Source organism: Sminthopsis crassicaudata, chromosome 1 (genome assembly GCF_048593235.1).
Source record: "Sminthopsis crassicaudata isolate SCR6 chromosome 1, ASM4859323v1, whole genome shotgun sequence".
Classification (NCBI taxonomy): Eukaryota; Metazoa; Chordata; class Mammalia; order Dasyuromorphia; family Dasyuridae; genus Sminthopsis; species Sminthopsis crassicaudata.
Window position 1 is genome coordinate 53,087,166 of NC_133617.1, and position 15,900 is coordinate 53,103,065.

The 15,900-nt window shown below is 50.7% G+C and overlaps 1 protein-coding gene across 1 annotated transcript in view; it reads left to right on the plus strand.

The window, feature by feature from the left end:
- The first annotated feature begins 995 nt into the window (after nucleotides 1-995).
- Nucleotides 996-15,900, plus strand: part of ONECUT3 (one cut homeobox 3) — a 46,933-nt gene continuing 32,028 nt past the window's right edge. The window contains exons 1-2 of the mRNA XM_074284124.1: nucleotides 996-1,857; nucleotides 1,891-2,124. Coding sequence (XP_074140225.1) covers nucleotides 996-1,857; nucleotides 1,891-2,124 — 1,096 coding nt within the window. The remainder of the gene's footprint in view (nucleotides 1,858-1,890; nucleotides 2,125-15,900) is intronic.

Genomic DNA, 15,900 nt, shown 5'->3' on the forward strand with positions numbered 1-15,900 from the left:
AACACTTAGCGAAAACAGGTTGTGTCTATGGGAAAAGGTGTCCAGGGAGATCGGTGCCTCTCCAGACGAAAGAGCGAAATCCATTCTAATCCTCTTTGTTTCTGAATCTCAGAGCACACTCTGTCTCTATCTGTCTCCCCCAAGCCCACCTTTCAAACGCATATGCACACATGAACGCCCCTCACTGAACGGTTGGGATCTGGGACTCTGGATTCCTACAGATAGCTCTGATTTCTCTCTCGAGTGGGGGTCACACAGAGCTCCGTGTCCATTTTGGGTGGGGGGGAATGGGAGCCCACAAATCCTAGAAGGTCGATTTGCCCGCAATTCTCCCTGTTGTAGTTTTGCTCGATGTTCTAGGAGTGTGGATAAGAAAGAAATACATAGAGAATGGGGATGGGTGGGGGTGACAGAGTAGAGATGAAGAGAAAGGAGAGAAATATATGAGACTTGATAGAAACAGAGAAGCAAGCAAAACGAGAGAGAGAGAGAGAGAGAGAGAGAGAGAGAGAGAGAGAGAGAGAGAGAGAGAGAGAGAGAGAGAGAGAGAGAGAGAGAGAGAGAGAGAGAGAGAGAGAGAGAGAGAGAGAGAGGCAGGCGAGGGCCCTGATGAGCTGGGAGCTGCTGACGTCAGGCGGCGCTGGCTGCGAGGCTAAGGCTGGCGGGCGGTCGGCTGCCACATCGTTTTCGGCGCTGGCCGGGGCGGAGCGGGCTCGCTCGCAGCTGCATCCCTGAGCCCCGGGGAGGCGAGCGGGCGGGCAGCCAGCGGCGCTGTGAGGCTCGGACCGGGGCCGGGGGGGGCCAGGAGGCCGGAGCATCGTGGCCAGGGGCCGGGGGCCGTGCCCGGGGGCCCCGCGGGCCGCGCTCTGCCGTCGCCGCCGCCTGCCAGTGCGCCCAGCCGGCCCCATGGAGTAGCGGCGGGCGCGCCTTCGGAGGGCGGCCAGAGGCGGCGGCGGCGGGGGGCCGGCGGGCCGGCGGGAGGCCGGCCGGCCGCCATGGAGCTGAGCTTGGACAACCTGGGCGGGCTGGCGCATCCGCAGGCGGCCGGGGAGCTGCTGAGTCCAGCCCACGCGCGGCCCGGCCCACATCGAGGCCTGGTGGGGGGACCGGCCCGGCCGGCTATGGTATCCGGCGTGGCCTCGCTGCTGGAGAGCGGCGCTGCTGACTACCGGGCCGAGCTGGCCGCCCCGCTGCACCCAGCCATGAGCCTGGCCTGCGACTCACCCGGCCCGGCCCTCAGCCTCAGCGGCTCTTACACTACCCTCACGCCGCTCCAGCATCTGCCGCCCATCTCGGCTGTCTCCGACAAGTTCCACCCGCACCCACCCCCGCACCCACACCACCACCCGCACCCGCACCACCCAGCGGGTCCCCCGCCCCACGGAGCCCACCCCCACCAGCGTCTGCCCGCAAACGTCAGCGGCAGTTTCACCCTCATGCGCGACGACCGGGGGCTGGCCTCCGTGGGCAATCTCTACGGCCATTATGCCAAGGACGTGCCGGCTATGGGGCAACCGCTGAGCCCCCTAGCCAACGGGCTGGGTCCCCTGCACGGCGGACAGCAGCCGCCGCCGCCGCCGCCGCCGCCGCCGCCGCCCCCGCTGGCCACCTACGGCACCGGGCCGCACCTGGCCGGGGAAAAGATGTTGTCCGCGGCCGCCTTCGAGCCGCACGCGGCCATGCTGGCCCGGGCTGAGGATCCGCTGGGCCGCGGCCTCGGGGCACCCGGAGCGGGTCTGATGGCGCCTCTCAACGGGCTGGGAGCGCACGGGCACCACGCGGGTCCGGGTGGCAGCGCCGGCGGCGGAGGGGGACTGTTGGCCGAGCGCGAGCGGCAGGCGGCGGCGGCCGCGTCGGGTTCGCAGGCGGGCAGCTCCGGCCAGGTGGAAGAGATCAACACCAAAGAGGTGGCGCAGAGAATCACAGCCGAGCTGAAGCGCTACAGCATTCCCCAGGCCATTTTCGCCCAGCGCATCCTGTGCCGCTCGCAGGGCACCCTCTCCGACCTGCTGCGCAACCCCAAGCCCTGGAGTAAGCTCAAGTCCGGCCGCGAGACCTTCCGCAGGATGTGGAAGTGGCTGCAGGAGCCCGAGTTCCAGAGGATGTCGGCCCTCAGACTCGCAGGTAGGGGGCCGGGGCGGGTGCAGGGCGGGGCGAAAAGGGAACCGGAGAGTCCCAGAAATAAGGGTCCGACCCTGGTTGGGGAAAGGAGAGGACGGGACAAGGTTTGGGCAAGAGCTAAACTCCTCGCCAACGCTGGGCCGAAGAGGGGGAGCGCACAGGGAGAGGATTTGGCCAGAGTTGGGGACAGGAGGGAAGGCTGAGTCGGGTTAGGGGAACCCTAAGGCACAGTCAGGGCGCTAGGATAGAAGACTGGGCAGCAGGAGATGCTGAGACTCACAGGTGGGCAAGAGGGGCAGGACCTGGAAATTGGGAGGAAGTCAGGGGGCTGGGGAACGGAGGCGGCCGAGTATTGTGGCTGATAGATTCGGGAGCCCGGGACTGTGACCAAAACAGGCGCTCCGTGTCCCGGAGTCGGGCGGAGGGAAAGGGGATGAGATGAATAGACAGAGAATTTTTCCCCATCCTCATACACAAACCCCACGCTCCCAACGTGGAGTAGGTTACAGGACGCCTGGAAGGGAAAGTCTCCCTCCCCTTTCTCTAAAACGCCTTCCTCCCACCACCCACTCTGAATCTGTCCACCACCCACCCGCCCCCGCTCTCCTCCCTTCTCCTTTTCCACTTCGAGAGGAGAGATTCAGCTAGAGCCCCACAGAGGTGTCCCCGGAGCTCTTAGGCCCGAGCTGCTTGGGAGAATTGTATCGGGGTAGGGGCGTGAGGCAGAGGGAGGTAAGCCTGGCTGCCCTGGGAACCTCTGCACTGGAGAATCGTGCTCTGGGATGTTATGGGATCTTTGTGGAAGAGGTCTGTCGGTACCGCGTTATAGCCTGAAGGCTTCCCTCTCCCTAGCGCCTGTCCACTCTACTCTCCCTGGCCTGGCTCTGAAGGGCTCACGGCCGCTATTCTTCCTCCATCCCCATCCCTCGTACTCTGCTCCATCGATCCCCTGGCTCCAGCTTTTCTCTACAAATGGCCCCGGCAATCAATCCCCACCCCCAGCCCGCCGAGAGCGGCGCCTTCTGGGGCTTCCGGGGGCTGCCTAGCCACAGAGCCCCGCGGCCAGCGGCAAAGGTCAGAGGAGAACCCACGAACGAGGCTGGGGACAGGACAGTTCCGGGAGGGAGCCAGAGAGACAAGACCACTAAGTGCCCAGAGAATCGACACACAAAGACAGGAGCGCTAGGCATGAACCCACTAGGGACACCCACTTGCATCTGGAGTCGCCGCCAAGGCCCACGTGTGGAGAGTGTATCCCTGGCGAGCTCACTGATCACATACACTAGATTCATCCCCTGACCAGGTCACACAGGCGCGCACACACGCAGAGCTTCCTCGTTCTCCCTCTCCCCCATCCCCTTTCTATCTACACCTCTATCTTTTCTCTCAATATCTGTCTTTCTCATTTAAATCTGTCTCCTTTCTTTCCATTTTTTCTTTCTATCTATGAATTTCAGCATCCCTTCTCTTTGTTCACCTTCCTTTAATCTTCCGTTCTTTCTCAGTCTCTCTGAATCTAAATTCAGATAGCTGATTCTCTCTCTCTCTCTCTCTCTCTCTCTCTCTCTCTCTCTCTCTCTCTCTCTCTCTCTCTCTCTCTCTCTCTCTCTCTCTCTCTCTCTCTCTCTCTCACACACACACACACACACACACACACACGCACGCACACACACACCACGCCATAGCTCCCAGGAGAGATTTGCCCGTGGTCAGCAGCTGGAGGCAACATCTGGCCCTAGCAACCCCCCAATCTCTTCACAGGCAATATCCATTTAATGGGCACCTCTTGGGGGGGGTTCTCCGCAGTCCGGATCCCTCCCTCCTCCGCTCTCGGGGACCTTGGGCCAGGGGACCCGCTGGGAGCTGGGGACAATAGCCGCAGCTCTGCTCGGCAGCCGATCGATGATTGCTAGCAGCTTGCAGTGTCTCTAGGCTTGGGTGGGGGGCGGGGGCCTAAGGACCCAGAAGCCCCTTTGGATCAGAGCCTAGTCCCCCCACTCCCAACAAATGAGACCCAGCAGGACTGCGCTGGGGGAGAGGATTAGACTTTCTCTAACCTCTGAGCTCCCTCAGCATCACCTCACACATATACACACATACATGCACACCTCATATCCCTCTCCCACACCAAGCAATGTAAGGGGCAAAGAGAAACTGAAGTTGACCCGAGCTGTGAGAGGAGGTCTCTTCTTCAATCAGCTTCCCCGTTGCTTCCTCGAAGGACTAGAAACTCGAGTCACTAATATTCGTGCCATTATTCATGGAGTTAATTAATCTATCATAATTATACAGATAGTTTGTAATAGCACTCTTGGTCTCCATTACGTATTTCATATCACAGTGTATAGGCTTTATATTAAATTGGTTGAATATTAAGTTGTGTAATATATTATGGGCTACGTTAAACCTGTGCATTATGCATTATGTTATAGATTTTTAAATATGTTACACATTCTGAGTCCTTTAATAGAAATCACATATTATTTAGCACGCTACTGTAACATTATATATTACATCTCACACCTTTTGGCATAAAATGTATTAAATCCCACAAACATTTACTGGATTCCCTGTTTTGGGAAAAAATCATTTATTATATATCCTACATTGCCGAGTCTACACCATAGTGGAGACTCAAAATGAAAGGAACTTTAGAACATAGAATTCTAAATTGAAATGGATATGAAAATGTGGACAAAAGGTTCAAGCTGGATGGCTGCTTAGAACACAATGTCAGAGCTGGCGGAGGCCTTAGTTTACAGTACGTTAGAGCTGAAATGGACCTTAGAACGTAGAACAAAGAACGTCGGAATTGAACTGCGTGTTCACAACACAGAATGTCGGAGCCCTCACTAACTTAGATTATAGAACAAAGGATCTTTGAGTCAGAATGGAGCTTTAGAACGAAGAATGTTAGAGCTGTGAGAAACTTGAAACCTCTAGTCCAATTTCCTATTTTACGGATGAGGAAACTGAGGCCCCTGGAGGAGAAGGGCCTTGCTCAATCTCGGAATCAGCCTTAAACATTATAAAGTCCCTGTTCTAGAGAACGTGTTTAAAATTAGCGATGTGCAGGCGACATCTGTTACACATCCCTTGTGACTGACACTCTCACGGTCCACGCGGGAGCCTCTTTCTCTATCAAACTAGTTGCACATCGAGGACCTGGGTCCTGGTTTCCCGAATCTTGGCCTCTGTCTACTCTCTTCAGGGTCCCCAGGCCTCGCGGTCCCTGTTATCCTCAACTAGCAGAGTCCGGAGCTGGCCAGGAGGGAGCGGGCCCAGAGCCCGGGGTCAGGGGGGCCGGATTGCGGGAGTACGGCGCGCGGGGGTGGCTGGTAATTAGACCCGGCGCGCGCCATCCTTTAGTTCCGGTCAATGCGCTATTGAAAAGCAGTTAATAGAATGCAAATCGCTCTCGGCTTTACGAGACCTGAGGAAATCGAGATTTAAGCGCCGTCACCAGAGCCAGCCCATCTCGACTCCTTGAGCTAGGGGTAGGCGCTGGGGCGGAGGGCTCCCGGCGGGTGTCTTTGCACTGGGTGATACCTTTCCAGTCCGAGCCCAGGGCAGGAACAGGAACAGAAGTACAAACAGACACTCCACCGCCGCCGCCGCCACAGGGGTTGAGGGCGGGAGGGAAAAGAAGAAAACCTGATGGAGTATGCCATAGCCTCCGCCTCGACTGTGAACCACTCCTTCTCTCCCTCCAAGTCGACCCCCAAGAAAATAAATTGCATCCATGGTAAGGCTTCAGATATCATCCGAGTTCTGGGGTGATTGAGACTTGAGCTTTCTAGCTTCCTTGTTCGCCCTCCCAACGCCACACACACACACACACACACACACACACACACACACACACACACACACACACACACAGTATAGGCGCTCGATCTTCTACGCTGGATACAATCTGGCTCCTATTTCGGGCTCCGTTTTCCTTTAAAATTGGGAAGGCGAGCCTCTCTTGGGCCTCGGATCTCTGAGACCGAGCCTTAGAGAACAACTGACACTGAGCCAGTCCTTCCAGATCCAGTGCCCTGCTCCCACATTTCCCCTCAATGCCCCACTTGCCCAGAAACTCGGAAAACTGGGAAGAGAAATAATAAGAGACAAAGACAGGAAGATGCAGGAAAGGAAGAATGATAGAGGAAAGAACGCACAGAAATAGGAATCAAGACATAAAGAGACACTAAAGACCGAGAAAAGCAAACAGAAAAAGACAGAAACCTTCCGAGGTAAAGGCAGAAAAATAGACGAACGGACAGAAAAAGAAAAAGTGGGGAGCCGCATACAGAAAACCCCAGAGTCAGACAAAAGACGAAAACGAGAAAGAAGGGACGGAGACGGGAAGAGAAAGGAAGGAGAAGAAAGAGAAAGGAAGGAGAAGGAGGAGAAAGGAGGGAGAGTAAGGGAAGGAAAGAAAAGGGAAGGGGTGAGAGAGGAATTGAGGCTTTTTCCTGAAGGCTGGCTAAGGTGGGCACATACCACCCACACAGCCTTCTGGGGCTGCTAAAGGTGAGCTATCGAGCACTTTCCCCCTGTCCTTCCCTAGGCCCTTCAGCGACGCCACTGGAGGAAGAGGTGGGGATTCGAAAGGGCAAAAGGCCAAATCCCGAGATTGGCCCCGAGGGCCGCACGGGTTTCTGGTCCTCAATCCTTGCGTGCTGGGCGTGAAGTGACCCAGGCTCCTTCCGGAAGGTGAGCGGGAGAGCAGATTGACAGGGTCGAGATAGGGGCGGACCAATTTCTGGAGGGCGCAGACCCGTTGTTCTAGTCCTCGCGGCTACACAGCCTGATGGCTAGGAGGAAAAAAAAGAAAAAAGAAAAAACAAAACTAAACGAACAGCTTCATTTTCTTCCATATTTGCCTTATAAGCATCAGCACCACCAACACACACCCCCTTGGGTAAGCCTGGGAGCCTCGCACTAGCGGAGAAGCACTAGAAGGGAAGAGTAGTAAGCCTTCGGCTTTCTAAGGGGAAAAAAAAAAAGAAGAAGAAGAAGAAGAAGCAGCAGCAGCAGCAAGAACATTCCTCATCCTTTAGGGAATTAATGCACCCACCTCCCCCGAGGCCAGATCAAGCTATTCAAGCTCCCAAGCTTCCTCGATTATTTGTAGCGATATCGATACTGTAGTTTAAGAGGCTGGGCTCTAGCGGTTGCTGCTGTTGTTTTGATTTGGCTGTGCCCATTTCTTTGCCTAAATCACCCTGCGGATGAATTCTGGTTGTGCAGAATCCCAGGACCGGCGGCGTCAAGTGTGGACCGAGTGTATCCCAACACTAATCCCGGCAGGTTTAGGAAGAAGGAGCTTGTATTCTCCCACTTCCCCCTGACACCATCTCCCTGGGTGACCTTGAACAAATTACTTTTTTTCCCCCCCCCGGGTTTTAGTATGTTTAGTGTGTTTGATGAAATGGGGATAATAACTAGGTTTGCGAAGTGTTTTGCGAAGTGCTTAGGTTAATTTATTTGATAACTCTAATCCCTAAAAGGAACAAGAGAATTAGTAAGAAAGCGCTTTAGAAATGGTAAAATTTGGTAACAGATTTGAATGCCGGGGCTGGCACATTTGCAAGTGATAAAAGCCCCATGTTTGGAAATGTAGAGAGGACTCCCTTTCTACCGAAAGCTCAGTGTCAAAGTTCGAGGGGGAGCGCTGGAACTATTTCGGCTCCTTCATTTCACAGATGGAGAAACTGTGGCCAAATTCACTAACTGAGTCAGTTAGTGGCAGACTCTCTACCCCCCAGCTCCTCACTTATGGAGTCTCTCCAGCACCACCCCGCTCCCGGCCTTCCCATTCACACGAACTTCCTCCGTAACCTGGTCCCTGTGCAGATCCGGCCCAGCACGGACTGGGGGCCTCCTTTCCGTGATTACATTTAAAACAGTAATTATATGGAAAGTGGAATTGGTTTGGGGTGGGGGGGAGGGCTCCTTCAGGCCGCAAAATCGATAAATTCGAATTACTATCTCTAATTCATCACCGTCACGCGGATCGATCGTGCTCGGCCCGCTTCAAATATTGTCGGAATTGCAGCTCCGGACTCAAACTATTTTTGTAACTGATCAAAATCTGAAATATAAAAAACAAAATCCATGACGGAGGAAGCAGAAGGGAAAGCCGCTCGGGGCCCAACCCCTGGGGAAGCTGGGACCGACGCGTTTGGGAGCCCGTGCGCGGCCCCCAGCCACGCCACGGGAGTCAGGCTGTCTCTGGGCTGGGGGTGAGGCGAGCCGAGGCCAGGTCTACCAGAGGCCGAAACGGCAGAGGCCGAAACGGCACCTTGGATTCGGCGATGGGGAAAATAATTTTCAGACTGACTGTGGAGACAGAAACAAGACCTCTGGCTTTCCGACTCCATTCTCTCGTGGAATCCATCCACACACACATTAATTATTGTATTATGTAACCGGACCAGTCAATAAGAGTATATCATATATCAGATCATATATTTACTTGTGTCTGGCACTTTACAGATCATGAAGTTGTTTGTTTGTTTGATTTTTTTTTTTTTAATCCATTGAATGAGTCGCACAAACGGCCCTGTGCGGGAGGAAGAATAAAATGGATTATTATCCTATTTGACAGTTTAGGAAACTGAGATTCAGAGGAACCTGAGGATCCTGACTCCCAGGTTAGGATTCCTTCCCCGGTCTCACAAAACTATTCGATTTTAATTTTATTATAGATAATATGTATGGACGAGAGGTAACTTGTACTTTCCTAAAGGCACCGATTTGGGGAACAGAATCCGGGAGTCCCTTCCCCGAGCTTCGGTCCCTTTAATATAAAGCTGTGGACGTCAAACTAGGGATGAAAAAAGGGGGTTACAGGCGGGTGGGGGAGTGGCAGGGGGTGGCGAGGCGAAAGTTGAAATATAAAGGAGGGAGGAGAAAAGAGAATGAAAGGCAAAAGGCAAGGGCATAGATAAGGGAGACAGACAGACAAAGACAGGCACACAGACGGGCATAATGGAAGAGGATCGCACTGACAAATAGAAAAATGCAATCCTGAGCTATAGGATGGAGACAAATTTAGACCGAAAAGCGAGAGAGAAAAGGTTGCAGAGACAGTCAGTAGCTACAACATGCATTTTTCCTATGGAAATGTTCATTTGGTCTGGTTCCTTCATTTGCTACCCCTGTCACTGGTCCAAGATGCCTTTGGCCCTCATTTCTTCCCATAAATCTTTGGGCTTTCCTTAGTTGGGCAGGGTACAGAGGCTGCATTACTTCACTCCTACCCGAAACAGGTTGTAAGGTTCGGCTTCCACAAGTACTCCATTTCTGTCTTTCTTCTACTTTGGTTCTTTCCCTCCTTTTTTTCTTACCTTCCTTCCTTTTTCCTTTTATTCCTTCCCCCTTTCATTTTTTCGTTCCTTTCCTTTTCCCTTTCTTTCATCTTCCTTCCTTCCCCACAGTCCCAAGTCTGCCTGTTGTAGCCAGATAGTCCATCTACCCGGCCTTTGCCACCCTGGCTTAGGGCTAAAGAGGGAGGAGAACCTGAAAATGCTGGGGTGAATCAGTAAATACATATAAAACACAGTCCTGTGAACACAACTCGGTTTAGATGCACTCCCCTCCCCCCAACCAACATCCATTTACACTTCACTTAACCATGTATACACATGGTATGAACCCCATGAAACCCCCCCCACACACACACACAATATGCCACAACACACATCCAATTTAGATGCAGTATACAATACAAAGACTATACACCCTACAAAGGCATGCCCACTCTATGGATCACAAACACAACATGTGCACACCTAATTGTAGGTGAATTGTTTTTCACTCAAGCAAAAAATAGCTTTGGAAGCCCACAGTCTCTGCACAACTCCACTGGCCCCTTAGACAGATGTATGCCCCACCCACTCTGAAGATATCACTGACTTTACACAACCTCAAACCCTCAACATAGATATAAACACAGGTTTAGATAAGCTAGACAGAAATCTTCTTTCCATAAAACCCCTCCAAAGACATGAAAACTTCTCCTCAATAAACCTCAGTTTGCTGTTCTTTAAAATGGCTATAACAAAAATGAGACTGAACTTCACAAAGATGTAAATTCTCTCCTACTTAAGAGAGTAAGGCAGTGTGGTACAATGGGTGTAAAATTTTGGAAGGAAAGGAGAGGGGGTTAAATTCTGTCTTTAAACTCTACAGAAACACACTGGGCTTTGGATGCCAGGAAAGTGACAATATCTTCGACTATTGTCCCTGTTGGTCCCATTTGAATCTAAGTCACTTCCTAATTTCTGAGCCTCAGTTTTCTCCTTTTTAAAGTGGATTCAATCATAGTTACACTATTGACTTGGAAGAACTGTAGGGGAAGAGTTTTATCAATCCTGAAGTATCATAAAATAGGCTAACTCCCATTTAGATGACAGTGAAGATCCAAGCGATACATTTGAAGTCAGATGTTGGGGAGGTATTATTCTGCCTTTGAGCCTTGCTACCCAAGTTGCTTCACCCCTCTGGGCTTTCTTCTTTCTCATATTTAAAATGAGGGGATTAAAATCATTTTCTCTTCGGGCTCAGATTTTATGATCACATGTTCTAAGGTCTCTAGCTCAGCATTCTCCATTCCAGCTAGCAAATCGTATATTAGTGCACGGTAATAGTGCAAGACTGTGAGTATGTGGTGTGACAGTGAGGATGTGTACTGTTTGTATTCAGGAGAAGAGGTCAACGGCAGGGAATTGGGGGCTTCTGCTCAGAGTGCTGGGAAATTGGGGCTGCCAGGAACTGGAGCCTGGGCAGCCTGTGTCATTGGTGAGCCTAGCAGCAGCTGCGCAGTGTTCCTGAACTGATCTGGAACTGGTTTGAACTGAATCTGTATCGATCCCCCTCCTTGCTTTGCCTTCCCTGCTGCTCAAACTATTTTTCCCCTTTCCTAGCTCTCCTCCCCCCACCCAAATCACCATCTCCCCACATCTTCATTCAGTCCTAGACTAAGCAATCCTGGCTGCCTTCCTGCCAGAAGAAGAATTAGGGAGCCTGAGTTTCCTGTCCAAAGCCTCTCTATTATACAACTGGGGGACACAACGAATCCCACTCCTCCCCTTCCGTCACCTTAAAGAAAGTGGTGACCTTTGCCCAATGGGTGGGGAGAGGAAACCTGTCAGTCTAGGTGGTTCTGGCCTGGCTAAGTCACCCAGGTACCACTAAAATGTCTGAGAGGAGTATAATCGTGTCCCTGAAATTGGAGTTAGAAATAATATCTCCTGGCCAACCACAGACCCTGGAGACCCTGTGATGTGACCACAGCTAGGTATTTTCACAGAACCTAGAATGTCACAGCTGGAAGGAATCTTAGAACATAGAACTCAAAATGCTAGAGCTGAAAGAGACTAATGGCGAAACTACCCATCAAAAACCTCATTTTACAAAGGATAAAACAGGTTCAGGCCCAAAGTCATGGAACTGCCTCAAGATCTTTTTGTTTCCTCCTTTTGGTAAATAAGAGAATAGGATGAGAAGATCTTAAAAGGTTCTTCTAGAGCCCCTAATTTTACATAAACATAATTCATAATACCAGTTTCAGTGGTATTTATTTACATAGTACTAATGTATGGTCTACATTTCCAAATCTTAGTTGCCGGGGCCAAGTTAATTGATTTTCCTAAAGTTATACAGCCAGTATTTGTTAGAGGCAAGACTAGAACAAAAGTATTGCTTTCCCTTCTCTTAGGCTGGCTTTCTACCCACAACTTCAGGCTACTTCTCATTTAAACAATAACTTCTATCAAACGTTAAATTATAAACAGCTCTAACTAAAAGAGACAGAGATCTGCAGACACTCACAAAGACCCGACTCACAACCACAATGAGAAAGACACAGAGACAGAGACACACAGACAGACAGAGACACATAGAGACAGAGATACACAGAGGCAGAGAGACACACACAGAGAAACAGAGAGACAGAGACAGAGAGACAGAGAAAGAGAAAGCACGAACCAGTGAACAATCGCTCCCACCTCAGGTCTGAGAACTAAGCCAATTTGCTCTTCAGGTCCCCGCGGCCACAACAAGGGCTTTTGCCTCTCCGTTAGGCCGCAATGGAGCGTTATAGCCACAACACCGAAGCCTCCAAAATCCCTCGAGGGTCAATCCCATCCCCGAGACCTAATGCACAGACGGACCGACGGAGCACGCGGTGAGCCCAAGGACATAGCCCTGCTGTGTGGAGCGTCTCCAAGGCCCACGCCCAGGGACTCTACCCTAGTCTAACTTGCTGTAGCCATTACGCACCGGATTAGGAAGCAGGAGCCGGCCTGGGGTGCTTGTTGAGGCTGTAGATAACCCCAGGGAGCTCTCTAGCCCGGAATGTGGTTAGGAAAGCGTCCTCCTCCAAACCAGAACCAGAACAGAGTTGGGGGTAATGGATACAAGCCTGGAGTAGGGAAGTGGGCGGACGTTCGCGGAACTCTGAAAGCTCGCCGGGTTCCCGGCACACAGAGGTTCGGCCCTGCAGGGGCCGGGGAGGGGGGCGGAATTACTGCCCCTTTCATCGTCCGAAGTGGAATAGGGAGCCTCCACCGGGCCTGGATCATGGCATCCGCTGGAGGAGAGGATCTCGCGTCCTCTACTCCCACAGCGGCCCCCAGCTGCGCTACCTCCTTCAATCGGAAAGCTTAAAGCCATGAGCCTACTCGGGCACTAGGGAGGCGGGACGTGAGCCCAGCCTGGGATCCGCCGTCCTCGAGTCGTTTTAGAACTGGTAGAGAACCCAGGGATCATCTCGTCAACCCTCTGATTGAACAGATTTGGGAAACCAGAAAGATTTACCCAAAGTGACTCAGAGGGAGAGCCTGGATTCAAAGCCAGCCCTGCTGACTCCAAACTCCACCTCTGTTTTCCTTATCTCCTGTCTGACCTGTCGGTTCCCAGAATTACTTCTAGTGTCTTCTTAACGCGGGCGTTTTCAGCCTCTTTTGTGTGTTGTGGACCCCTTTGGCAATCAGTCTGATGAACCCGATCATGCTAATTGCATGGAATAAATACGGAGGATCACAAAGGAAATCAATTATGTTGAAACACAGTTATAATTTTAAAAAATAAAAACACCACCAAGCTAGCGAATGCTAGTTAGAAACCCCAGCTTGTATCACATCGCTGAAGGTTGGCGAGTAGGATATAGGTTTACTAAGCGAACGCGCTGAACGGCTTCCTTTCGGACCCCTGGGATACACGATAAAGGACGCCTTCTGGTGGCAGGGCAGCTGCTTGTGGACCTTGCGGGCCTGGAGAGGGAGATTCGCTTATATCTGCGGTAGCATTACTCGGCGTGGTACCTCGGAGCAGATATGGCTTATAAACACACACGCAGTTATATGACACTACGTGCGATGGTTTCTTCATGGGGCGGCAATAGGGAGTGGGAAGCACGTCCTAATAAACAGATGTAAGATTCTTCTTCGTTCCCTTCCCCCTTCTGTCCCCCCCTTTCCTTTCTCTTCTCTTCTTTCTCTCCCTCCTATCCCTCTCCTTCCCCCTCACAACTCCCTATCTCTGTATGTATATACGTATATATATGTTTATGTATATATAGAATGAGTCTCCCATTTTTATTGACCCTTAAAGTCCTACGATAACGTCCCGGGGAGAGGCAGTGTAGCCGCCTGCCTTTCCATTTTCCATTTGGAGAAACTGAGAGTCGGAGAAAGGAAATGGCTTGCCGCAGGGCCCCAGAATTAGTGGCAGAGCTGGGAATAGAGATTTACATTTCCTTTGTCCCAGGGAAGGGCTTTCCCCAATGCACCTGCTGGATTCTACTGGGGAGGGGGAGGGAAGCTCGCTTCGTTGGATCCGTTATCTTCTCGCGGTTCTCAGTTGGCGCTTCTGTCAGCAATACAGACGCAGCCTCCCCCCCACCATCCTCCATCCTGAACTATTTATCTTCCACCATTAACCCTCCGCTAAGATTCCACCGAACGAACTGATAATATTACTCGCCTAATGTTAAAAAGGAAAGAATACAATGTATACGTGCATAGATATTTCTTCTGATTTCATGCCTGTGGTTCCCCCTGTCCTGCGTACTTCGCCGACATTCCCTGCACAGCTTGTTACACTGTGCTCCAGAATTGCTGAGATTGGAAGTGTATCAGTCCGCCTCTTCGCCAAGCCAGCCACTGAGCCCCTCTAAAACGAACTAGGCTGGTTCTCAGAGCACAGATATGACATCCATACTCAGGCAAGTACTTGAAGTTTTTCCAGCTGGATCAGGACTGAGTTCAGCTGGCGGAGCTATCGACGCTAAGCGCCATGCCAAGATGATTGTTTGTCTCTGGAGTTGGACTCCAGTGAAGGATGCATGTGTAACTTCCTCCTATAATATCTCAGGTTGGTTCCAGGGCAGGGGGACGGGGCTCAATTCATTGGACTGTGCCAAGGGAGCCCAAGCTTGGCACATCTTCCCCAGATGGAAATGCTCGAAGCTCTGCCCTGCCCATCACCATCTGTCTTCAGACGAAGAACAAAATAAATGTGGAAAAGAGGCTCATCTCTGGAAGGTGGTTCACCTAGTGAGAGGCACAGTAATTCCAAGAGACTGTTAAGGTGCAGGGGCTAGGAACTACATAAGGGTGTATTCTTTTAAGTACTGACATACAAATATACACTCATATACCCTGTTGTGGGTATTGATTATACATATTTGCACATTCCATCCCTTCCCATCCCATTCTATTCTATCTTAGCAGAATTATTATATAGTATACACAATAGACCTATTACATATTTATTCAAAAAATATTTATTAAGTACTTACTGTTTGCATATTTTTTCCCTTGGCATTTCAGGATATACAGAGTTTAGATAAGTTAGGTCTTTGCTCTCATGGAGATCAAAGTTCAGGGGTGGAGCAAGAATAAGGCATACATAAAAATGTACCATGCTATATAATCACCCCCTAGCAAGATAGAAAAGAGTGACAAAGTACTGGACAGCTGTTCTGTATGTGGATTTATGTAAAAATTGTAACTCTCACTACTCGCCAAGTGTGATAGCTGAAACAAGACAATCCTCTTTTTTGGAACTCAATTTTCTCATTTGTAAAATGGGAACACAGGATTCGATGATCTCTAATGTCCATTTCTGACATATTCTGATTATCCCTGGGCTCCTTCAGTACAGTCTGCCCTATAGCTGGGTTTGTAGTTTCTGCACCATGGGGCTGCACTGTCTGTCCCAGGTTATTTTCAAAGGTCTCCGGATTTGCATTTCACCTGGGAATCCCCAGAACTATGATCTGAGAGGCCCTAACTACAGCTCAAACCCCATTCCAAAGCATGACAAAATCATAGAACCTACAGTTGAAAGGAGAATTAAAGATTCTCCAGCATTCCCTCACTTTATAGGATTGGGCAGGAAAATTGAAATTCAGAGATGGGAATCAATGTGTCCAAGGTCATACAGCTAGTTAGCAAAAAGAGCTGGAATTCGAATTGAAGTGCCCAGCTTCCAAAGGCAGGAGATGTTACAATGCAATGCAAGTTGCAGAAAGCATTACAGTGTGATGCAAGAATCTCTAGTTTATAAAGCAGGTTTATACTTCACATAAAATTGAATTTAGTTTTCCATTGTGATTTCTTAAAAATAGAAGGCTTACCAGAAAGAAAACTGGTCTGGATTCCAATCCAGATTCTATAATCATCTTTCTTATTGTATAACTTAAGAGTTGCTTCCTCTCTGAGGTCTCAGTTTCTCCATCTTAAAGGGGAAAAAAAGGAAAAAATAATCTTTGCCTTT